At 47.4% G+C, this 24,968-nt stretch overlaps 1 protein-coding gene and 1 long non-coding RNA gene across 5 annotated transcripts; one reads left to right on the top strand and one right to left on the bottom strand.

Annotated features, from left to right (window-relative positions):
- Positions 1 to 571: 571 nt before the first annotated feature.
- On the bottom strand, positions 572 to 23,058 carry LOC145526120 (uncharacterized). 2 transcript variants are annotated; one of them, XR_014068697.1, is made up of 5 exons: positions 22,572 to 23,058; positions 19,526 to 21,026; positions 18,842 to 18,967; positions 3,190 to 3,267; positions 572 to 1,851 (listed from the first exon to the last, which is right to left on the bottom strand). It is a non-coding gene; the product is annotated as an uncharacterized LOC145526120 (long non-coding RNA). The 2 variants fall into 2 exon arrangements; XR_014068698.1 differs by lacking the exons at positions 3,190 to 3,267; positions 18,842 to 18,967; positions 19,526 to 21,026; positions 22,572 to 23,058 and adding exons at positions 5,009 to 5,281; positions 6,156 to 6,349.
- On the top strand, positions 14,574 to 24,946 carry CCKBR (cholecystokinin B receptor). 3 transcript variants are annotated; one of them, XM_081540966.1, is made up of 5 exons: positions 14,574 to 14,826; positions 22,587 to 22,838; positions 22,990 to 23,239; positions 23,523 to 23,680; positions 23,820 to 24,946. In XM_081540966.1, exons 1-5 carry the CDS (start codon positions 14,676 to 14,678, stop codon positions 24,356 to 24,358), a joined length of 1,350 nt encoding a protein of 449 aa, XP_081397092.1. In that variant the 5' UTR covers positions 14,574 to 14,675; the 3' UTR covers positions 24,359 to 24,946. The 3 variants fall into 3 exon arrangements, with proteins under 3 accessions (XP_081397092.1, XP_081397091.1, XP_081397093.1); XM_081540965.1 differs by having other exon boundaries at positions 23,523 to 23,695; XM_081540967.1 differs by lacking the exon at positions 22,587 to 22,838.
- Positions 24,947 to 24,968: the final 22 nt, after the last annotated feature.

The raw sequence follows: 24,968 nt of genomic DNA, 5'->3' as shown, positions 1-24,968 counted from the left end.
TCTGAGGGGTTCGATCTTGCTTAGTAAGCCAAAGTAAATACCTGCTCCTTTTTCCTTCCTTGAGTTCAGCCCTGGAACCTAGGACCAGGGATATCTTACCCTCAGAACTGATTCCAAGGGGAGAATAGTTTCCAGGACTGTAAACCTGGCCCTATCCTACTATGATGGTTCTCAGAGCTGGCCTTGGTCCTGGCATAAATCCAGTCCTCCTTCTCTGTACAACATTCCAAGATATAGGGTGGAGAATGGAGGCTCAGTGGAGCAGAGTATCATGATTGGAGACAACTGGAGATTAGTGTTTGGGGAGTTCTGAAGAAACTCTGACATACTTAGAAGAAGGTCTGCAGGTTTGGGGTAGAAGAGGTGTTATGGTGTCTGTGGAGCAGAGTCAAATGCTGCTTTCATTGCACTTTCACCCTTGCCATAATTTTAGCTCCTCCAGGGCCTGGCCAGTCTTTGGGTATGAGCTGTGCCAGGCAGTACTTTAAAATGTGCTTGGAATTTAATTTACCAACATTAAGCTGATAAATTTATATTACATTGACTAAGTGATGACATACTCAGAGATCAATGCCATTGAAATAAGATTTATTACTTACAGTCCCCAACAGGAAGAGGGCACACTATGCCATACAGGACCACATGGGGAAGCACCAGAGTTGGTCAGGAGGCAGAAGGAGCAAGAAGAAAATATGGGTAAAAAGTTTTTATTTCTATAGAGGTAGCAAGTTTTTAGATGAGGATATCTCCTACTAGGTAGGGAGCAAAACCCACTTTGGGATTTTGTGGTTGAAAGGTTCATAATATGACTTTCAAGCACCCACAAAAGTCAGACCACAGGGGAAATGTAAACAACATTGGTCATTAATTTTCTCATGGTTTCAAGATGCTGAATCATCAGTTACAGAATATCAAGAATGATTATTATAAGTGGTCCAAGAATGTAGGGTAGGGCCTCTGGTGCTCTGAGGGCAGGATGTGCCAATGTGTTGTCATGGAGACAGTCCCAGAGTTGATGGTGTCCTCTACACTGACCAACCTTTTGGATACGTTGCAGGTGACACAGAGGGACTCAGACACGAAGGACTTGAAACAAAGCTTTTTCAAATAGCCACGGAAACTGAGACTGGGGCTGGAGCCGAGGTGTCAGGAGAGATTATGAGGGTCATTGCACTTTCAATCATTTCAAATCTGTGGTTATTTTGTGATATTTTCCTCACAAATTTTGAGCTCCATAGGGCTGGCATGGGGTGTCTTGATTATTGCTGGGTCCTCAGAGCTAAAACTATGCCAGGTTTTAGGTGCCTAAATATTTATTTGGCAACCAGAGATAAGAGTTGAAGCAAGCAAAGATCCAATTTTGGAGGAAGACATGTGTCAGTTTCTTAAGAGGTTTTCCTACCATCTCTGCCCTCCAGTCATGTTGAGCTAGAATGGGTAATGAAGGTCACTTTGGTGGTCTCTGATGGATTCAGGGTACTAAAAATAAGCTTTTCATTTATAATGTACACACCTGTCCCTAGAGAAGCCTCTCCTAGAACAGGTGGCTTCTGCCACCCAGTAGAATCCTGACCAACAGCACAAGGAGGGTGATAACTGGCCATCTTGCCTGTCCTAGAAGCAGGAACAAAATTCCGGAGTCAGCTGTGCATCTTGCTGTCTCTGCTTTTCCAGGATGGGAGGATCAGATTTCTCCTGGTGGAGCCACCATACCACAAGACATCTTGAATAAGCATGTTGAGGTCCTCTAGTTGCAGACTGACACCCTCCTGTGATAGCATTTTGACAATTTGGGATCAAGTTGGATAGAGTTGAGCCAGGATGGGCAGCAGGGAACACAGTTTTAAGTTCCTGGAATCACAACAACAAAACAACAACAAAAATAATCTTTTAGTCCAAAGAGTATTATTTACTATGTGTCAATTGCTAGGCTAAGCATTTATCTATGTGGCAGGAAACTTCACAGAGGTATTCATTTGGGTTTTGTTCATTTTATCCTTCTTCTCATCATAAAAAAGTACCTAAAGCTTTGTATCCCCTAGACTTAAAGCTTTTCAAATTGCAATGTCAAGATAGAAATGTTCAGAAACTCTCTGCCTTAGCTTTTGTTTATAAAAACAGGGCTCCCAAGAGGGAGGAGACATATGTATACTTATGACTGATTCATGTTGATGTTTGGCAGAAACCAACAAAATTCTCTGAAGCAATTATTCTTCAATTAAAAATAAATAAATCTAAAAATAACAAAACAGAACAATTATAACAATATACTATAATTAAAAAAAAAAACAGGCTCCAAGGTTTTCAGAAAAAATTCACCTAAGGGTGAATTGTGCCCAACTGCCTGTGAGGGCTTAGAGTTGAAGAAGCAGAAGCTTCTGTACTTCTGAGGAAGGAGATTCTCTAAGACTAAGGAAAGAAATGGGATTTTTGAACATTATATTAGTTTTCTTTTACTGAAGTAACATCTTGCCACAAATTTAATAGCTTAAAACAGTACTCATTTATTATCTCACAATTCTGAGTCAGAAATCTGAGCATAGTGTGGCTCAGCTGGGTCCTCTGGTTCAACTGGGCCTCCCAAAACCAAAATCAAGGTGTCAGTTGGGCTGGGCTGTTAACTGAAGTCTCTGGGAAGAGTCTGCTTCCAAGATCATTCAGGTTGTTTGAAGAATTCAGTGTCTTTTGGTCATGGAACTGAGATCTTTATTTCCTCGACACATGGCCCCTTTATCTTCAGGCCACTAGAAGCATGTTAAATCTTTCTCATTCTCCAAATCTCTTACTCCTGCTTCTCTTATAAGACTGAGAGAGACCTCTGCTTTTTAGGGTCATATGATTAGATTAGGCTTACCCAGATAATCCAAAATAATCTCCATATTTTAATTAATGTCAGCAGGTTATTAACCTTAATTATATCTGTAAAGGCCCTTTTTGCCATAATCACAGAAGTAACACCAGAGGGCAAAGATAATGGGAGCCAAAATTCTACGTATCACAGGGTTACTGGGGAGGAAAGCAGCCTGGACCCCACTTTCACCCCAGGCTTAGAATATGGAACCCTAAGGATCAAATCTTTGGAAACTGCAGAAAGATCACTTTGCCCCAGGTTGTACTGGAGTCTCAAAGCAGCATCCACTAGAGGGAGCACAGGCTTGAGTGAATGAGGTGAGTATCTGCATTGCCAACCTGGTCTGACTGCCACAGAGCCTCCTGGTCTCCAGATACTCTGTCCAACATAAAATCCACAGATATTTTTATAAGACCCTAAATTTGGAGGAAGAGAGAATGGAAAGAAAGTCACAAAACACAAGGAGATTAAGTCTTCAGTAAGATAGGTGGTTAAACGTTTAGATGACAATTGTCTAATTTAGAGAATCAAGGAAAAATCCAATTTTTTATACACTGTTATGACACTAGTCAGAGAAGGCAATGGCACCCCACTCCAGTACTCTTGCCTGGAAAATCCCATGGACGGAGGAGCCTGGTGGGCTGCAGACCATGGGGTCGCTAGGAGTCGGACACAGCTGAGAGACTTCACTTTTACTTTTAACTTTCATGCATTGCAGAAGGAAATGGCAACCCACTCCAGTATTCTTGCCTGGAGAATCCCAGGGACGGGGGAGCCTGGTGGGCTTCTGTCTGTGGGGTCGCACAGAGTCGAGCACGACTGAAGCGACTTAGCAGCAGTAGCATGACACTAGTGGTAAAGAATCCACCTGCCAATGCAGGAGACATGGAAGACACGAGTTTGATCCCTGGGTGGGGAAGATCCCTTGGAGGAGGAAATGGCAACGCACTCCAGTATTCTTGCCAGGAGAATCTCATGGACAGAGGAGCCTGGCAAGTTACAGTCCATAGGGTCATAAAGAGTCAAACGTGACTGTCTGAGCACAAATGCAATCATTTGTAACTGCTATGTGTAAATTATCTCATTTGGTTCTTATAGCAATATTAGGAAAATTAAATTGCTTTATGTTAATTTTTCAAAATCAGGAAACAGAAGCCCACAGAGCAGCTAAAAAAAATTACATAGGATTTTGTAAAATTGGACTTCCTCAGTGACTCAGCAGTAAAGAAGCTGCCTGTAATGCAGGAGAATTGCAGAAGACACAAGTTTGACCCCTGGATCAAGAAGATCCCCTGGAGAAGGAAATGGCAACCTACTCTAGTATTCTTGCCTGGGAAATCCCATGGACAGAGGAGCATGGCAGGCTACAGTCCATGGGGTCACAAAAAGTCAGACACGACTTAGTGACTAAGCAACAACAACAAAATTGTAAAGCTGTTTATGCCAGGTCCTGGGCTAAGTGCATTGTCTCAGCTAATCTTTGTAACTATGAGAAACATGCTATTATTTCCCCATTTTGAAATGAGGAAACAAAGGCTCTGGGAGATTAGATAATTTATCCAGTATCACAGGGCTCCTAAGTCACATGGAATGAAACCTAGGTTTGTGTGTTTCTTCTAGGGAGATAAGAAATGGAACTGCCTCTGCTTGAGGCCAAGGCCAGGCAAGCTCCTTCTTTTCTTGAGAATGACTGTTGCAGGCTGTAACAGTGGTAACCAGGTAGTAACCAGGGGAGAAGGAGCTAGTCACGGTGCAGAGCAGCGCCTGTGAATCACAAGCAAGCCAGTGTGCTGAAGTGTGATCTCAAGGCCAAGTACCTAGACAAGGGACCACCCACTGCTCTGGAGAAGAGCTGCTAGTTCCAGCTCTCTGCCCGCATGTATGCAGCTGTGGGAGGAGTTGGGGTGTCACCACCAGTTTCCTTCAGGGGTTTCAAAACTGGGCCCTCCTGCTGAGAGCTCAGCTGCTTCTGGCTTAGCTCCTCCCACCCTATCTCCATCCTCACCTCTGTAGGACCTAGGTCCTCACCCATTTCCCTCGCTGGGTCACTAACCTCAGAACACCTTGGCCTGGCTAAGATTTGAGATGTACATTCCTCCTCAGTGTTCCCCATTAGCCATTTCCCCACAGGAGCTTCTTCAGCCCACCCTGCTTCACCTTTTTCTTGCTGAGGGTTTGACTGCTAAAATGGCAAAGACAGATGGAAATAAAGTATCCAGCTTGGCGGGAAATCAGATTCACAGGGAGTCTGGCCATCCAGTCCAGGGAAGATCTGGTGCAAACACTTGGAGCCAGGAGCAGGAGGACAGGTGGGTGGAGCCCAGCTTGCAGATGAAGCTAGGGTTTGGCTTGAGGCTTGGATCAGAGGTAGATGACCAAGCTGGGTTGAAACTTGGGTCAGGGCATAGCCAGTGCAGGTATTAGGCTGGCCTAAAAGCACAAAAGATAAGAAAAAGAGTTTGGGGCCAAAATGTGCTTATAGCCAATCAGGGTCAGATAGTAGCTCTGAAACATCACTTAGTAGATGGGGGACTCAGCCTCCTACAAAATCTTTCAAGATTGTTGAAAGAAATGCTTGGAGAATTAAAATGTAAATGAGATTATGAATGTAAACTGTCTATGGTGCCTGACAGAAAGCAACTGCTTAATAATGAATAATACCTAAGATCATTATTCTTACCTCTCTAGCAGGTAAGAGTATGCCTTTGAGGGCCCTGGGGCTCATGGGTTGTGTAGCCCTCCTTGGCCTTGGGCCAAAAGGCTGTGCTGGCAATGCCATGTCTGGCCGGCAGAGGGCGAAGTGCTTTCTTTCTCTCCCCTCCCGGCTCCCTCCCAGGCCTTAGGAGTGCTTTCCTTGCACAGCTGGGAGAATTACCCAGGGAGAAACGGAATCTTAAAATCCGGGTCTTGACTGATTTAAGAAAAACCTTATTTAAATTTTCTAACGAAGACAGCAGTGGTGCTGCTGAGAAACATTACTGAGGAACTTATGCTAAATCAGAGCCCAAGGTATGGAATAGCTGGGATCATTCAGGACTGCCCTCTCCCACAGTTTGAAAACTCTTGTGCTTTTCACACAGAATGCATGGACCCTGTCTGTATCTGGTACTGCTTTCCCATTTTCAGTACCTTGGCCTGCTGTTCTCAGCCTTGCCCTTCACCAGCAGGTCTCACAGGGCGCCAGAGGCACAAATGTATTTCTGGAAGCCTTCTCTCTGTTTAACCTCCTGGGTAAGCCTTCCTATGGCCCTTTCAGCCCTCAAGTAAGGCCCTGACCCGGGGTATCCAGGCCCCTGTAGCCTACCTGTGAGAGCCCACATCTGAAGCCACATGTAACCTTCCAGCAGGAGCCCGTCCCCAGCGTATGCGCTGCTCCCCAACAGCATAAGCCCCAGGCTCTGGAAGGCTGGTCCTTCCCTTGCTTTCTTTCCTCTGCCCAACATCCCTACTGCTCTGGCTCTTGCCCGTCTGTCTTCTCAGCTCATTGCCTCTTTGTTTAATTATGCCAAGAGAAGGACCTTCAATGTGGGCAGGGAGTGTGTGGGCAGGAGCTCAGCACAGAGGCATATCTGCACATCACAGAAATGCAGAGAAAAGAAGGCCTTGAAAGGGGAGGGGAGGAGGCAACCCACACAGTCACAGGGGAGAGACTAAGCCACTGGGCCAGCAGGCACCCCAAGGAGTAAATGACTGGTTTCCCTCCTAGCTCTGGATCCCAGCTGCATGTGTGTCAGGGCCAGGGCTGTGGAGGCAGAGCGTGTTCATGACCACCATGCATGAACACTGGGCTCCCCAGGGAAAGTGTTGATGTTTTGTGGAACTTCAGGCTACCTGGAATAAGCCCTACCTTATCAAGCAGGTTATTTGGCTGTGCATTCGACACTATGTGCTTTTCTCTTTCATTCTCTCCCTTGCATATTTACTGCTGTATTGTTTATTTAAACATTCCCCTCTTATCTCAACTGTGATATAGAATATTGAAAGAAGGATCATGTGCCCACCTTGGGCAGTAGCATGGGTGTCTCAAACTTCCCCAAGGCAAAGGCAGATTGTTCTAAACCACAAGAGTCAAGCAAGGTGGACCAGCACCCCCTGCAAGGCACACACATGCATGCGTGCACACGTGCACACGCACACACACGCACACACACGGGCAGGCACCAAAAAACAGAAAACTGACAACCTTGACAGGACAAGGCCTGAGTCAGAAAGGCAGCTTCCCTGAGGACTGAACCTGGCCCTATTTAAGGGCCTCTTGCACTTGCTTCCTTGATCTAGCTTTCTGACTTGTTCTGAAATAAGGGTCCAGGTCTCTGTCCTCTGTCTACTCATATTGACTTTGAAGTTCTCTTTCTGCTGTGATCTAACGTTCCCCTGTTTCCTGGCCCTCAGCAATCTCACGTTCTCTCCAAATGTTGGCTTAATCCCTGGCACAGATGGAATCTCCTGATTTTGAGAAATGAGGTTTGACTCCCCTTAGTGTGGCATTTTCATCTCTCCTCCTTCTTCCTCTGCTCATGGTGTGTCCCTCTTCCCCCATGTGAAAAATAGTGAAAGCATCAGTCACTCAGTCATGTCCAACTCTTTGAGACCCCATAGACTGTAGCCCACCAGGCTCCTCTGCCCATTTCTCCAGGCAAAAATATTGGAGTGGGTAACCATTTCCTTCTCCAGAGGATCTTCCCAACCCAGGGATCGAACCCAGGTCTCCTGCAATGCAGGCAGATTCTTTACCACTGAACCACCAGCTAACCCCACTAGTATCTATGACTTTTTCCCTCTTTACAAACCATCTTCTTGAAACAGTTTACACCCACAAACTCCTGATCTTCACCTCCCATTACTCATCTGCACTTGGTTAGAGGGGAGAAAATGAGCAAGGTACGTAGGTGATGAACGATATGGAAGGCACCACAAAATTATAAGCAACTCAAGGTTCCTTGAGCATAAAAAAATAGAAAAGAAATGAGAGAAGTGTGGGGAGTGGCTTGAGAAACTGTCGGAGAAAAGGACAGATGCCAGACACTTGGAATACAGACAAGCAAAAGGGTGATTACAAGATATGTTAATTGTGGGACTACCATGGTGGTCCAGCGGTTAAGAACCCGCCTGCCAATGCAGGGGACACAAGTTGGATCCCTGGTCCTGGAACTAAGATCCCACATGCAGCGGGGCAATTAAGCCTATGTGCCAGGACCACTGAGGTGGCGCTCTAGAGCCTATGTGCCCCAACAACTGAAGCCCACTCACCCTAGGACCCGCACTCTGCCACAAGAGAAGCCATAGAGAGTAGCCCCCACTTAACACAACTAGAGTAAGCCTGCGCACAGCAACAAAGACCCAGCACAACCAAAAATAAAATAAATAAATTTTTTAAAAGACATGTAATTGTGAGAATTACCATAATGAATGAGAGATACAGGTATTACAGAAGTCCATGGGTTAAGAGGCACCTAATCCAGATGTGTGGGGTTAAGGAAAGCTTCTCAGAGGAGTTTCAGCTTCCATAACTCCTTTTTCCAAGATCAGCAAGCTCTCATATCCTCAATTTCTTTGAACACTCTCTCAACTGCCCTGTTAATTAAAGCTAGTCACTGCATGACTGAAGGTGGCTTATCCACACCCACGGTCACCTGCAAGAAAGGGCAACAAGGAAGAGAGAATCCACTCCTTTCCTTTAAGAACTTGATCTGGAAGCTGCACTTCAGGCTTCCATCCACAATCTCTGTCCAGAATGTAGTCATAAAGCCACACTTAACTACAAAAATCTAGGAAACTTACTTATAATGTGGTTGCCATGACATTTTCATCTATATACTTGTGATCTGGTTGCCATGACATTTTCTTCTAAAATTATTCTTTTCTACTAGCTTTTTACAATTGAGTCTCTACTCACATCAAAAGGTAGAACCCTCCACACGTACACTGGGTTCCATACTTCGCTGCCTTTTCTCAAGAAACTTGCGTTAGTGTCTCTATGTCTCTCTGCCTCTCAGTTTCTGTCTCTGTCTTTCTCTCTCCTTCAGTCTTTTCTACACGTTGCAGTAATTCGATCTGCCACTAAAAAGTTCTAGTTCTTCCATCTTAAAAATGTTTAATTCCACATCCCCCTCCAGTTACTACCCTTTTTCTTTTCCTTAATAACTACTATTCAGATAGACTTGTCTAAAGTCACCTGCTCTACTTTCTCCCGTCACATTCAGTGTTCAGTACATCGGATCCATCTTCTGTCTCTCGTGAAAAGTGAAAGTCACTCAGTCATGTCCGACTCTTTGTGACCCCATGGACTATACAGTCCATGGAATTCTCTAGGCCAGAATACTGGAGAGGGTAGCCTTTCCCGTCAAACCCAGGTCTCCCACATTGCAGGCAGATTCTTTACCAACTGAGCCACAAGGGAAGCCCAGGAATATTGGAGTGGTTAGCCTATCCCTTCTCCAGGGTATCTTCCCAGCCCAGGAATTGAACCAGGGTCTCCCGCATCGCAGGCAGATTCTATACCAAATGAGCTATTGGAGAAGCTCTAGGACCTCACCAAAATGGCTCCTTCTATGGCCAAGGCTCTCCAGGTCCCTGAATTCTGAGTACATTTCTCATCCTCGTTATCTTGGTCCAGAAGCAGCATTTGAATACATTCAGCATATCTCTTTTTGCTTGTATGATGCCCTGCTCCCTTTGTTCTCCCCTCGCCCCTCTAAATGCTCCTTCTTGGGCTCTTTGGCAGGTTGATCTTTCTCTATCCAGCCACTAAATAATGGTCTTTTCCAGACTTCTCATCTGGTCCTCATTTCTCCTTATTCAACATACTCTCGTTAATTCTATGGTTTGCATTAATTCCTACAACCTATGTTGTAGGAATTCAGCTTTCTACTGGAATTCCTACTTATATGTCTAATAGGCATCTGAAACTTCACTTCTCCGAAGTGGACCAGATTCCCTGGTGGGAACTTCTGTCTGATAGCTATTACTTTCTCTATGAAGTCAGGGGCTGTGTTATTTGTTGTGAGTAAAAGTTGGTGTGTGTGGGTGTGTGTGTGTGTGTATACAGGCACTCACCAGAGTTAGAGATGCAATAAGAGAATTTATGAACCAAGAAAATTTGAAAAAAAAATTACAAAATGAGAAGAAAGTGACCAGAGAAACAATAAAATTTCTACTCATTCTGGGATGCAGCGTACTAGGAGCACCTGAGTTCTGATTTCCCAACTGCCTGGCTTTGAATTGTGGGTTTTTTTCACCTAATAGCTTTGTAGCTTTGGGTAAGTTACTCAAACTCTCTCTGAGCCAGTGTTTTCATTTAAAATGATAATAATATTGTGCTCAAATTTGTAGTTTTTTTGTGAGGATTAAAGACAATATGCTTGGAACAGTAGGTGATTATCAAAATTTCACCAGAAATATTACTCATTTTAAATTTCATCCTTCTCTGTCACTTTCCACAAACAAATGGCCTCTAAATTCTGTCTCTCAATCAGCCTCGCAAGGCAGGAGACACGGGTTCGATCCCTGATCAGGGAACTGAAATTCTACATGCCAAGAGGCAACTAAGCAGGCACACAGAAACTACTGAGCCTGCCTGCCACAGCTGGAGAGTCCCTGCACCACAACACAAGATCCTGTGTGATGTCACAAAGACCCGAGGATGCAACCAAATAAATAAATAAACATTTAATAAATAAACTGTGTCCCTCTTCCTTCTAAGTATCTCTCAGATCCATCTTCTCCACTACTTCCATGACTTTAGTTCAAACCACTGTCAGTTCTTCCCTGAATTACTGTCATGGATTCCCAATTGATCCCACTCCTAAAGTTACTGTCCACACCAGTTGCTACTGCAATCTTTCCAAGGTTTTCTAAATCTTAACAAATTTCCAGTGCCCTCACTTCCTCCTTGCATGACTTGCAAGAGTCTGCATTTGCTACCTCCTGAGATGAGAGGTGTGTTACTTTCTAGGGCTACAGTAACAAATTATAGTGAAATTGGTAGCTTAAAAACATCCATTTATTAGCTCACAGACAGTATAGCTGGGTTCTTTGCTCAGAGTGGTTATCACCAGGCAGAACTCAGAGTGTCAGTCAGACTCAATTCTCTTCTGGAGGCTCTGGGGGAAAATCTGCTTTCAGGTTCATTCTTGTCATTAGCAGGATCCAAATTCTGTGGCTGTAGGACTGCGGTCCCTATTTTCTTGCTGGCTGTCAGCCAGAGATGGCTCTCAACTAAAGGCCATTCTCAGGCACTTGTTGTATGCCCTCCTCCATTCTCAAGCTAACTACAGTCACCCCCATTCCTTGCCTCATTGTCTCCTCCATTTTCAAGCCAGCTACCCTGTATCAAATCTTGTTCTTCACATCTCTTTGACTTCCTCTTCTGCTGCCAACCAGAGAAAACTTGTGGCTTTTGGAGGGATTCATATGATAAGGACAAACTGGATAATCTATCATAAGGTCAACTGATTAGCACTGTTATTTGTATTCACAAAAATCCCTTTTGACCATGTACCCTAATCTTAGGAGTAGTGTCTTTTCACATTCACAAGTTCCACCCACACCTGAGGGAAGGAAATCATACAAGAGTAACAGTCATTAGGAATCATCTTGCAATTCTGCCCACCCAAGAGGGAAAGCAGGGGGAAACACCCCTGAGAAATGCTGAGATCTTGAGCTGAGATCAGAAGGATGAGTAGAAGTTAATTGGGTAAGGAAGGAAATCTTCCAGAGAGAATGTGCAGAGGACATATAACTAAAAGACTTACATCTGAAAACTGAACTAAAAGAAGCCCAGTGTCTTCAGTGGAGAGAACAAGAACCATAGTGATTCAAAACAAGGTAGTTAGGTCAGTAGTAGTCAGGCCATGCAGACTTCATCAGTTCAGTTCAGTCACTCAGTCATGTCCAATTCTTTGCGATCCCATGGACTGCAGCATGCCAAGCTTCCCTGTCCATCACCAACTCCCAGAGCTTACTCAATCTCATGTCCATCGGGTCAGTGATGCCATCCAACCATCTCATCCTCTGTCATCCCCTTTTCCCCCTGCCTTCAATCTTTCCCAGCATCAAGGTCTTTTCAAATGAGTCACTTCTTCGCATCAGGTGGCCAAAGTATTGGAGTTTCAGCTTCAGCATCAGACATTCCAATGAATATTGAGGACTGATTTCCTTTAGGACTGGCTGGTTGGATCTCCTTGCAGTCCAAGACTTCATAGACTCTATTAAAATGCTTTCTCTATTCCCAGAGAAGAAGTCCAAAGAATGGCATAATCAGATTTGTATTCCAAACATAGCACTCTGGTTACAAGGTGGAGGGTGGATATAAAGAGGCATCCATTAAAATGTGGACCACTTAGGAAGTGGGGAGAGTAGTATAAGAAACAATGGGCAATGTCAGTGAAGATACAAACATAATGATTCAAGGAACACTCAGTAGCTAAAATCAACAGCACTTCATGATTGATTGAACATGGGAGAAAAGCTGTTACGTTCCCCAGGAAGCAGACTCTAAGAGAGATTACTGTGGAGGATGTTTACTAAGGAGTGCTCTCAGAGTCAACACCTGTGGAAGAAAGAGGATGAACGTGGGATTGGGGAAAGGGAGAAGCTGAGCAGCCCAACAAAGACCTCAGTCAACCCCAACGAGGAGCTGGGAACATCTTTCAAAGTTGTCCTCTGTCGAGTGAGGGAACTGAATCTTTATATCTTTCTGCTGATCGGTCATTGACTGTAGGATGCCTCAGAAAGATAACCTGACCTTGAATGAGCTAGCTTTCTTCAACTCAAGCAGCTCTTGAAGGGACTGATAGTTGAGGGCTATCTTCCAGCAGCATAGCATTCTCAGTGAAAAAGGAGACTAAATCCTTCTTTTTTTTTTTTTTTTTTTTTTGAGCAGAAATCTGGGCTTTTCATCACAGCCTTCACCATAGGGGTGCAGGAGCATAAGGGAGTAAGGCATTCAAGATGATCTGTAAATTTCTGATTTGTGCATCTTGATGGATGCACTTATGACCATATGTTGTCCTCACTGGTCTACCTGCATTTTTCCCTACTAGCTTGGGAAATTGGCACAGACTGTATTGGACAGCTAGTGTATAGCCCTATACCTGGCACATTGCTGAATAAGTGAATGCCAGTCTATTTCTCCTATTTCCACTCCCCTCTCCCCACATTGCCTTTGCTTTCCTGCCCCCACACCCTACCCTCATCCAATATGGGAAAAGTTCAGCAGGTTATCTGAGCCCTCACCTGTGCTGGAGCTGAACAAACAGCTAATCAGGCTGCTATGGTGGGGAAGGCAGGCAGTGCCAGGAGAAGGGGGGTTGGGTTGACGACATTCCCACTGACCTCAGACTTAAATCCTCTTCCAATATCTTTATCCTCTATAAACTCACTGCTAGCTGGATCAGGTCCTCTTCAAAAGACTGACTGGGTAAGTGTCTGAATTCCGCATAAACTCAGACCTCGCCCCCAGTCTAATGTTCTCTTTGATGGATAATTCCCACCTCTGACAGCTACTGCTGTCAGGCCAGAGAATGGAATTCCCAGTTAGATGAAGTTTCTTTGGAATGAAGAAGAATGACATCGAGCAGGGGGAAACATTAGTGGAGGCAAGTCCTACCCAAGTAGCTGAACCCACCGCAGTCCTGCGCATGCCCCCTTCAGTTGTGTTCCGGGTGCACCCTAGTGCTCCCCTTCCAGCCCCCCACCGTCCCACCCCCGCCCCACCGTGGGAACCTGACGCCCTACACCGGCTGCTACACCTGCGCTGAGAACAAACAGGGAGCTTCAGTGTGTCTGGTGAGGGTGGGCGCTGCCTGGAGACCACAGAGAAAGCCAGCCGCCTCCTCCCGGGTTAAGCCTGCACTGGGCTGGGAATAGAACCATACCCCACCTTCACCCCAACTCACTCCTGTTTATCCCGGGGAGTTCTCGCCGCTACCCCCGCCGCCCCTCGGTCCCCAAGTCGCTCTTCCTCCAGGCAGCCCTTTTCCCCAGCCAGGGTTCCCCAGGGGGGCGGGAATGCTGCCCATTCCCATCCTTGCCCACTGGGGAGGGTTCCCTGGGCGCTTTGCGTGGAAGCCTGGGTGTTGGGCCTGATGTAGGAGGTGAGGGTGCGGGGGACAGATACGGGGGCTACCCCTGCCCCGAGGCGAAAAGCTGCAGGGAACGATCACGGTCACTGCGGCCACTGCGGCATAGTAGGGTACCGTGGCGCTTCCCGCGGGCTAAGGCGTCTGCGCCGCAGCCGGTGATCCCAGCGTCTCGGTGGCCACCTCCTGGCTCCCCGACCCACCAGGAAAAGATGCTAAACCCCGCGGCAGCCGCGCCCTACCCTGTCCCTCTTACCGCTGCCTTCTTCCCAGCCTCCCTCCCCGCAAAGTCTCCATCCACTAATAACCTCTCCCCAAACCTCGCCAACACACACAGACACACACGCTCCCGAGAACTCCCCGGAACCGGGACGCTGGTGAAAGGGAGTGGGCGCGAAGAAAATCTCTAAGAGAAGGAGGGAGAAATCTAGGGAGTGGGGTGCGGACAGCCCTGCCGGGAGGGAGGCAGGACAGCCCCCGTGCTGGGGGCGGAGGGGCGCGAGTAAGTCAGGAGCAGAAGAGGGGGGCGGAGAGTCACCTGGCTGGACAGAGGCGGACCCGAGCTTGGGAGGGAGGCGAGCAGAGGCGGGGCGCGTAGAAGAGGAGCGGAGGGGCAGGGGCCAAGGTTGGGGGCGGGAACCAGGCGGGGCGCAAGCCTCAGCCGGAATCGCGGCGGGAGCAGGTGGAGCCGCAGCGGGAGCTCGCCCAGGCGAGCGCTGGGAGGCGGCGGCTGAGCCGTGGCCATGGAGCTGCTAAAGCCAAACCGGAGCGTGCTGGGATCCGGACCCGGGCCGGGGGCTCCCCTGTGCCGCCCGGGGGGCCCCCTCCTCAACGGCAGCGGCACCGGCAACCTCAGCTGTGAGCCCCCACGCATCCGCGGAGCCGGGACAAGAGGTGGGTGCCTCCCTAAGCCTCCTCCGCGAGCTCCTTCTCACTGCACCCCACAACACTCACAGAGGCCCCCATAGCCTCCTCAAACGCCCTCACTATCCCTTCATAGTACTCCCGCCGTCCCCAGACAGCTCCCCTGACACATCTCTCCTCCACAGCTCATAAAACTCCATCGCAGCTTCACACTACCTGGTCAGAGTCCCTTCACACTCTGGTCCCCTCGCCGCCCCCAGAGCTCTTGGTCACCCCCAAAACGCAGCACCTTCACCAACACACAGCCCACTGCTAGACAGAGACAGTGGAAAGGCAAGGACCTCCTCTGGCCAATCCCTTCCAAGTCTCTCCTTTCCTTTTGCAGTCAGTTCAGGGAGCCTCAGTGGAAAAGCAAAGGAGGAAGGAAGGCAAGATTGGGGGGATGAAGGGGACTGGCTGGGGGCAGAGGCAGTCTGGAAGACCTGAATGGGAAGTTCCAGTCAATTACAGACAATTACAGTCTCCTGTGTTGCCCACCCCAACCCCTTGCCTTCCCCAAGAGATCCCCGAACCTGAATTAGCCTGGACGTTGGATTGGAGGCTGCTCTCCATTGCCTTCTTCCTCAAATCTCCTTTCCTCCCAACCTGGAGTTCTTCTCAAGGCTCTATACCCTATCTCTTACGGTGTCTCCAAGTAATGTCTCTAGGTCCCTTCCAAGCCCCCCTCTCCAACCTGCCTTTCCTTAGGTTTCACCCTTCTAGAGCCTGGCTGCCCCGTTCATCATCCCACCCCCTTGTGCCAACTTTCCCTCCCACCCCCAGGTTGCTTTCACTCACCCAGTCCCTGAAATGACTTTCACTCCTCCCATCACTCAACATCTACGTTTTCTTGATGACCCAGCTCAAGTCATATTTTTCCCCTTCCCACACCTTTTCTTTCCTTCAGTGGTTACTAGACACTGCTACTATAGTCCCTAGGCTAGGTGCCAGGTACACGGGACTAAACTAGACCCAGTCTGGACTCTCATCTCCAATGCAGGAAAGAGACAAAAACCAATGGGAAAACCACAGTCAGCATTTACTATTCCCATAAGAGGGACCAAATTGTGGGCACCCAAAAGAGATGGGATCTGAAAATTTCACAGAGGGAACCTTGAAGTTGGAGTTCAGGAAGCAGAAAAGTAATAAGTGGGATTCCAGGAGAGGGAACAGCACTAAGCAGAAGGAAATTATTCCAAGCTCTAGAAGGGAAAATGGGAATAAATTGTAATTGAAGGATTTATTTACCTCCATAAAGTATGGAATGCTTTCTCAGCTCGTTGTTATACACTCTCTCATTCTTATACTTGGATTCTTTCACTCAACAACTATTTATTGAATCAGAGATTGTGCTAGGCACTAGCGACAGGAGTAAAACAAAACTGGCACAGTCCTTATTTCAAGGAGCCCACAGTTCAGTGGGAGAGACAGACAAGTAAGCAGGGGATTGCCGGACAAAGAGGGATGTGCCTTGAGAGGGATGTAGGAACACAGAAGAGGAGCACCTCGAGCCTAGCTTAGTCTTGGGAATCAAATGTGGCTTTCTGAGGAGGTAAAGGGTAAACTGAAATAAACATTAAAACGCTGAGGGAAGTACTCTGTGACGACCTAGAGGAGTGGGAGGGGGTGGGAGATGGGAGGGAAGTTCAAGAAGGAGGGGACATATTGTATACATGTGGCTGATTCCTGTTGATGTATGGCAGAAACCAGCACAATACTGTGAAGCAATTATCCTCCAATAAAAAATTTAAAAAGAAAAAAGCTGAGGGAAAGTCAGCCAAATGAGGGGGCAGAAAAGGCAAAAAGCATCTCAAGCAGAGAAACAGTATGTATAAACACCCAGAGTTTAAATCCATGGCACTTTCGTTCAGTGTATCACAGTTTCTGAGTGTCTGGAACATGTACCATAAGAGAGGAATGATGAACACTCAGGATGAAGACCAGCCTAGAGAGGTTCCAGAGAAATGTATGGAACTGTCTAAGGAGTATGGATTTTATCCTGAGGTCGATGGAAGTTACTGAAACGTGCAGTAGTGCTGCTAGGATTAGTTCTGTAGTAAAGAGGATGGATTGGAGGACAAGAGATGGGGAGAGGGGCATCCCTTTGAAGGCTTTTATGTTACATTGGCCCTGGTGAAAGATGATAGTGGCTTAGGCTAAGCTACTGGCAGTGGAGATGGAGAGAAGTGGATGATTGGAGAGACACTTCAGGAAGTGAAATCCACAGAACTTGATGATTTATTAGAAATGGAGAGGGAAGAAGAGGTCAAGGGACGACATCCATGTTTCTGGCTTAGACAACTGGATGGTTGTTGTGCTGTATAATGAGAAGGATAACAAGGGAGCAGAAACAGATTTGAAAGAGGAGATTATCCATTCAATTTGGAACCCACTGAGTTTAAATGCCAGTGAAATATCCAGGTGGAGTTGCCCAGTAAGCTGTTGATTCCAAGGGTCTGGGAGGTACAAGCTGGAAATGCAGACTTGAAAGGTTTTTGTTTGTCTAGAGGAGGTAATGAAAGCCATGAGACTAGATTAAATCATACAAAGATTGTGTCAGATTTAAAAAAAAAAAAAAGAGGTCCTGGGATAGGACCTTGAGGAAGACCAATTTTTAAAAGCCAAGCAGAAGAGGAGTCCATGAAGGAGATCTAGACGAAACCATTAGAGAGACAAGAAGGCAAGGAAGAAAGAAAAAAAGAAAATTTCAAACAGGGTAATACATGCTGCCAATATACATCAGATAAGGTCAGAATAGCATCCTTTGGATTCAATGGAAAGGACATCTTAGGAGGACCTGTTGGGGTTAGGGTTAGGGTGTTATTACTGACTATGGTCGGTTGAAGTTTGGGCCATGGAGAAGGGGTTATGAGAAGTGAACCAAGGCATGCAGATAAAAACGTCCATATATTTTGAAGAGAGAGAGAGACAAAGAAAAAACAGGATAGTTCTAGAAATAACATGAGATTGGGGAAGTGTGTGTGTGTGTGTGTACATGCATGTGCACATATAGTTTGTCTTTTGAATGTGTATGTGTTGCAGAGACAAAACCATTTTTTAAATGTTGATCGGGAATGGGCCAAGAGAGAGGAAGGTTGAAGTGCAAAAGACGGCAGGCCTAGTTGATAGAGTAAGGGACCTTGAGCAAGCAGAATGCGCAGTGATTCAGAGCCCAAGTCATCTAGATGCTGCTGCCCACACGCACCTGGATGTGACACCCAGCAGTCAGAGACTGTCAGCCACACTCACTCAGCTATTACCCCCACAGACACATCTCACCCAGGCTGACCCAGTGTTACCAGTAAAATATGTGGCTGTTACCCACATTGTTCTGATATAATCCACATACAACTAAATGTTTCCAATGTTCACTCAGAAACTACACATATAATGGACTTGTGGACACAGAAGGGGAAGGAGAGGGTAGGACAAACTGCGAGAATAGCATTGATATATATGCATTACCATTTGTAAACAGATGGTAGCTAGTGGGAAGCTGCTGTATAGCACAGGGAGCTCAGCTCAGGGCTCTGTGATGACCTAGAGAGGTGGAATGAGGAGGGGTGGGAGTGAGGCTCAAGGGGGAGAGGACGTACACATACATATAGCTCATTCATGTTGTTGTATAGCAGAAACCTACACAACATTGTAAAGCAATTATACTCCAATTTAAAAAATAAATAAAATGGGAAAAAAAGAAGCTACCCACAGAAAAACAGATGTCACCCACACTTACTTAAACATTGCCCACTGTCATTTCGATGTTACTCATCCATCAAACACACATGCTTTCATTTTTTTATTATCTACATATAATCAAATATTACTCATGCTTACTTAAGGAACCCATCTCCAGGTATTACCTATAAAGTCATAGATATAACTCTTACATATTCAGATAATACCTGCAAAGACTCAAATACTACCTGTGGTCACTCAGATGCTCAGTTATTTTACTCAATCAGGTTAACATCCTAATCTGTTAACATCTCATATTTATACTCACTTAAATATTGCCCACATACACTTTCATATTACTTCTGCTCAGTCATCTAGGACCACCATCAGCTGGATATTTCCCTCACTGAAATACAGACCTCTGAATGTAACCCGTGCTTCCTGTAGATGTTACCTACAAAACGAGATGTTATCTGTAGACCCTGGCTCATACAATTGTTGCAACACTTACTCAGATATTACCTAAACTTAAAGGTAACCCACGCTCAATCAGATATTACCTTTAGACACATAGCTGTTACCCTTCTCCAGATATTGCCCACAGAAATATGTGTTAATCTCACCCACCCAGATATCATCTCTAATACTCAAGTATTCCCAAGGCTCACTCTGCTCCCATTCACAATCAGCTGGATGATATCCTTGCTCACCACAGAAGCATGGGTACTACTTTGATGTCTGTGTGATGGGTAACCGGATCCAACACATCAGTGAACAGCAGGATCTGAGGCATCAGCAGCTTCACTGTTCTGTGGAATCATTTCTTAGAAAAGCGTGTTCTTGTTTTATGTGACATTATCTGGACTTTTGTACCCACACTTGTCTCCCCTCATCTGGAGAGAACAAATTCAGATGCTCTAGACACCAGAAGCAGAACTGAACTGTTCAAGTCTTCTGAGTTCCCTGGTCTGATTTCTGGTCTGCTCGCATGGCACAGTGGTAAAGAACCCACCTGCCAGTGTAGAAGATGTAAGAGACTTGGGTTCAATCCCTGGGTCAGGAAGATCCTCTGGATGAGGGCATGGAAACCCACTCCATATTCTTGCCTGGAGAATCCCATGGACACAGCAGCCTGGCGGGCTACAGTCCATAGGGTCACAAAGAGTCCGACATGACTGAGCGATTTAGCACACACTCATCCCCAGCAGACTGATACCCACATGTAGACTGTCAAGGCACTGATGGCTGTACCCCAGATGAATGAATGAGAAATGTGCTTTCACAGTTTAGAGTGCCATTCAAACTTTAGGCGTGGTTATTGAATCAAGAACTAGTAGAAAGGGAACCCCTGGTTGTCCAATGGTTAGAACTCAGTGCTGTCACTGCCAAGGCTCCACAGTGCAGCCAAAAAAAAAAAAACTAGTTGAAGAGAAATATCCAGAGGACGGAGGAGGATGTGAGAGAGATGATAGAACTAGAGAGATAAGGGATGGGAGGAGAGGGGCATAGAGGGGCAGTGGACTGAAAGGAGACACAAAAAATGCAAGAAAGACCACCTGTTCTATTTTCTTGGGTCCAAGGACCTCTCTGACAGAGATCCCACCTCCCAAATGTTATTTATTTCCCCCTATACACACACACACACACACCTCAAATTGTCACACATAAGCAAACCTCCCATAAGCCTTCCCTGCAGAGAGGGAGCCCAGCTTCTAAATGAGACATAGACAGTTTGTGTACGATAGTAAAACGAACACATACCAAATCACAACCTGTTATTGACCCCTTCCCCTGTACCACACAAAAGATTCTCCAACATGGGTCTCCAAAGAAATAGAGGCAGTGAGGCAGCAAGGAGAGTGCGTGCTGGAGCTTTAGAAGCACAGAGATGAAGGATGGATGAAGAGAAACAGAGCAGATGCATTTATGTGGACAGTGACAGGGATCCATTTAAGATTCATTAGCAAGCAGGTGTTAACATCTCCTGCGCAGGGAGCATTATGGCAAATGCTAGGGACATGCTGAAGAACAAGATGGGCATTGCCCCTGCCCTCAAGAGCTCATAGTCTAGTGGCAGAGACAGAACATGAACATAATAATGCTGTAAGAAATGCCGCCAGGGTGGAGTATGGTAGTGGCAGCGTGATGAATGACAGAGAAGTGAGGGAATGACAGGAGACAACACATTCTGGAAATGTGGAGACAAGATTCTCTTCTGATTCGGCTCCTTACTTGCTGTGTGCTCCGAGAAAGTAATGTCATTGCTGGGTTCAGTGAGGGTCCTGTACTGCTTAGTCTCTCAGTCGTATCTGACTTTTGCGACCCCGTGGACTGTAGCCTGTCAGGTTCCTCTGACCATGGGATTTTTCAGGCAAGAATACTGGAGTGGGTTGCCATTTCCTTCTCCAGGGGATCTTCCCAACCCAGGAATCGAACTCACATCTCCTGTGTCTTCTGCATTTCAGTTAGGAGGTTTCTTGTAAATAGCACTTCCTTGAAGTCTACAACAACTTCTGGATAAGGATATGGGGAGAAAAAACAGTTTTATTTGGGAGCTAAGGCAAAATTCAGCCAATGTATGGGGCTATGGAGAATGATGCAGCTCTGGGCCCTTCCCTCCCCCCAACCTGGTAGGCTCTGTCCCTGCCCTCTCTCCTTCCAACCTCCAGTCTCCCTCACACTGAGGCCATGGACACATGTGACTGGTGACATGGGTCCAGTTTAATTCAATTCAGTTTTGTCTTGGTTGTGATATGGCAGCCCAGTGATGAATCCTTCCCCCCAACAGGCAATGACACAAGTGAATGGGGTCAGCCCTTTGTCTAGCCCAGCAGTGCTACGTGTCCTTCCTGTGAGCTCCCAGAGCATTCTGTTATTCTTCAACCTCACTTCTTATCACACTGTGTGACAGATATCTATTTATACGTCTGAGTTTCCCTCTAGACTTCTAGAATGTGAGCTCTCAGATGAGAGCTCTCGGGGCATTTGTCATGTTCATCTCTTTGTCCCCAGTGCCTAGTATAAAGATAATCCTCTGTAAATGCTTGTGGAGTGAGAGTGAATATTTATAGATATTAAAATACAAAGCAGAAAGTAAAGGCCATTCTAACAGATGTGTAGGGAACATGCATGGGTCAGAGGAAGGGGAGATTAGCTCCAAATAAGGTGTCCAGAGAGGCCTTATAGAGAAGGGAGCAGTCAGTCCAAGTCTTGAAAGATAATGGTAAGTAGGAGTTCACCAGATAACAGAAAACAAGTTTGTTATTGCGAGTCATTAATGGAGGGAGGAGGGTATTAACAGTGGTGGGGGTGCGGTGAAAGAGCATTTTAGGCTGAGAAACCAACATGAGCAAAGGAGACTCGTGAGTGCACCTGATGCCTCCCAGAAACTGAGTCATCTGGTGGCTTAAATGAGTGCATTGCAGGGATGAGGTGAGAGGAGGAAAAGGCCAGTTCTGGGAGAATCTTGATGGCAAATTGAAGACAGTTAAGAGTAGGTAAAGGGTCTTTTGCTTGTTTGTTTAGTGATTATTGTTATTTAAGACAATAAAGACATGATCAGACCTGTGTCTCAAAAGACAGCGGTCAACAAGGTTGAATGCTACCAGGAGATCATCAAGTAGAATAGGCTGAGAAGGGACCTTTGGATTTGGTAGTTAAAGCTTAGTAACCATGAGAAGAAGTGTAATGAACACTTATGAACAGTAATGGGGAAGAGGTCACTGGATTGTAATAGATTGAGGAGTGGATGAAAAGATGCAAATAATCTCTTCAAGAAGTATGGCTGCAAAGAGACGGAAGGATTTGGAGCAAAGCTTGAGAACAGACAGGATTTCTTAAGGAAGGGTAGAGTTAGGCCACTTTAACTAGGCTTCTAGATGTTAAAAGGGTAACAGATTCAAGTTCACCATTTACTGAGTGGGTCCTGGGCCAGTGGGGGAGGAATGAGGATTTGAGAAGCAGGGGATCTGGCTGGGTAGTAGGGCTTGAAGAGTTGGGAATAAGTGAGACTGGACAGCCCAGCTGAGTGGGGGCCAAACCCCCTACTGCCACCTCACCTCTTTCCTACCCAGAATTGGAGCTGGCCATTAGGGTCACCCTCTACGCTGTGATCTTTCTGATGAGTGTTGGAGGAAATGTGCTCATCATCGTGGTCCTGGGGCTGAGCCGCCGACTGAGGACCGTCACCAATGCCTTCTTGCTCTCACTGGCAGTCAGCGACCTCCTGCTGGCTGTGGCTTGCATGCCCTTCACCCTCCTGCCCAATCTCATGGGCACATTTATCTTCGGCACAGTCGTCTGCAAGGCGGTTTCCTACTTCATGGGTAAGTAAACAATCGCCCTGCCTCCCTTGGCCCTCTCCTCTCCTAAAGTCCTTGCCGAACGAAAGGGTCTGTCTTCGTCTATAGTGTGGAAGTCACACTGGGGAGTGTGTAGCACAAGTTTCCTAGGTAACCCTTTCCTCTTCCTTCCTAGGAGTGTCTGTGAGCGTGTCCACGCTAAGCCTCGTGGCCATCGCCCTGGAGCGGTACAGCGCCATCTGCCGGCCACTGCAGGCGCGCGTGTGGCAGACGCGCTCCCATGCGGCTCGTGTGATCGTAGCCACGTGGATGCTGTCCGGCCTGCTCATGGTGCCCTACCCAGTGTACACTGCCGTGCAGCCAGCGGGGCCGCGTGTCTTGCAATGCATGCACCGGTGGCCCAGTGCGCGGGTTCGCCAAACCTGGTGAGGGTGCCTATTACCCATTCCTGAGAATTCCCTTCTCTTTTCTCCATCACTCACAAGCATTACCCAGAATCTTGCTCCAACAATTACCACGACCCACCACCCTGGGATCCCCATTCGGGGCTCCTCCCCAGTTCTCTAGCCCTTCCCAGCTGTACCCCAAATCCTACCTCTACCCCTGGGACGTGGTCACCAGCCCTAGAAACATCAGTTCTTCAGTCTTCCTCCATCAGTGATTATAGCTGGACAGGGACCCGCTGATTGGTTTCCGCTCTGTCTCCAGGTCGGTACTGCTGCTCCTGCTCTTGTTTTTCGTGCCCGGGGTGGTTATGGCGGTGGCCTACGGGCTTATCTCCCGTGAGCTCTACTTAGGGCTTCGCTTTGATGGTGACAGTGACAGCGAGAGCCAGAGCCGGGTCGGAAGTCAGGGAGGGCTGCCCGGTGGCACAGGACAAGGTGGGTGAAATTCAGCAGGGGGCGGAACTTTGGGAAGGGGCGGGACATAAAGTGGGTGGGGCGGAAAGGTGTGCGATTTAGAGGATTCAGCCTCCAAATCTGACCGCTCACGGTCTGTGCTCAGGTCCTGCCCAAGCGAACGGACGTTGCAGGTCTGAGACCCGGCTGGCGGGTGAGGACGGCGACGGCTGTTACGTGCAGCTTCCGCGGTCCCGGCCAGCACTGGAGATGTCTGCGCTGACCGCGCCCACGCCTGGCCCAGGATCCGGCACCCGGCCTGCCCAGGCCAAGCTGCTGGCTAAGAAGCGCGTGGTGCGGATGTTACTGGTGATCGTTGTGCTTTTTTTCCTGTGTTGGTTGCCGGTGTACAGCGCCAACACGTGGCGCGCCTTCGACGGCCCCGGCGCACATCGTGCACTTTCGGGTGCGCCCATCTCCTTCATCCACTTGCTGAGCTACGCCTCTGCCTGTGTCAACCCCCTGGTCTACTGCTTCATGCACCGTCGCTTTCGCCAGGCCTGCCTTGACACCTGCGCCCGCTGCTGTCCTCGGCCTCCGCGGGCTCGCCCCAGACCTCTGCCGGACGAGGACCCTCCCACTCCCTCCATCGCCTCACTGTCCAGGCTGAGCTATACCACCATCAGCACGCTGGGGGCTGGCTGAGGGGTGGAGCAGGAGCGGGAGCGGGAGCGGGGCTGAGGCAGGACAGACGGATTCCTACCGGCTCAGCCCCGTCCAAACGCACAAGAGACGCAGACCAGCTGACACGAGAGACTGACTAATCCCAATGGCCAGGAAAGGGTGGCTTACCCGACACGAAGGAAACAAACCAGACCCTCACACAGAAAAGGAGGCACTCAGTGAGGGACTGAGCCTGGCACACAGAGACATGGCACTGACCGTGGACAGACCCACGTCCCTAGCCGTGGACTGTCTCCATACTGTGGAAACCGACAGGGGCTGACCTGCCTCTCACACATATAGCAGTGGCATTGAATCTTTCAGGGCTCTGGAGCCTGGCACAGGAATGACTCCTGAGATGCTCCACTCTGCCCCTAGTTTGACCTCACAGTGCCCTTCCCCAGTCAGTGCTGCAAACACCAACCTGCCTAATCTCACACTTCCCGGACCAACAAGCTGTTTTGCACTGAAAAGTCCCTTCATTCCTTTCCAGTTAAATACTATAGGCCTGCCCCTCCTCCCTCACCGGACTTTTTCAATAAATAATAAATGACTTGGTTTCCCCTTCAATTTCCTTTTTGGACTTTTCTGG

Source organism: Giraffa tippelskirchi, chromosome 11, assembly GCF_054371585.1.
Source record: "Giraffa tippelskirchi isolate mGirTip1 chromosome 11, T2T-mGirTip1v1.2.pri, whole genome shotgun sequence".
In the NCBI taxonomy this organism is placed as follows: Eukaryota; Metazoa; Chordata; class Mammalia; order Artiodactyla; family Giraffidae; genus Giraffa; species Giraffa tippelskirchi.
This window is presented reverse-complemented; position numbering and strand designations above follow the sequence as displayed.

What these genes read in the sequence shown, in the direction of transcription:
- CCKBR (XM_081540965.1), top strand. Translation starts at nt 14,676, where the DNA reads ATGGAGCTGCTAAAGCCAAACCGGAGCGTGCTGGGATCCGGACCCGGG. An exon ending in GCGCGGGTTCGCCAAACCTG is followed by an intron (nt 23,240 to 23,522) that starts GTGAGGGTGCCT and finishes CTCTGTCTCCAG; the next exon opens with GTCGGTACTGCTGCTCCTGC. An exon ending in GCCCGGTGGCACAGGACAAG is followed by an intron (nt 23,696 to 23,819) that starts GTGGGTGAAATT and finishes GTCTGTGCTCAG; the next exon opens with GTCCTGCCCAAGCGAACGGA.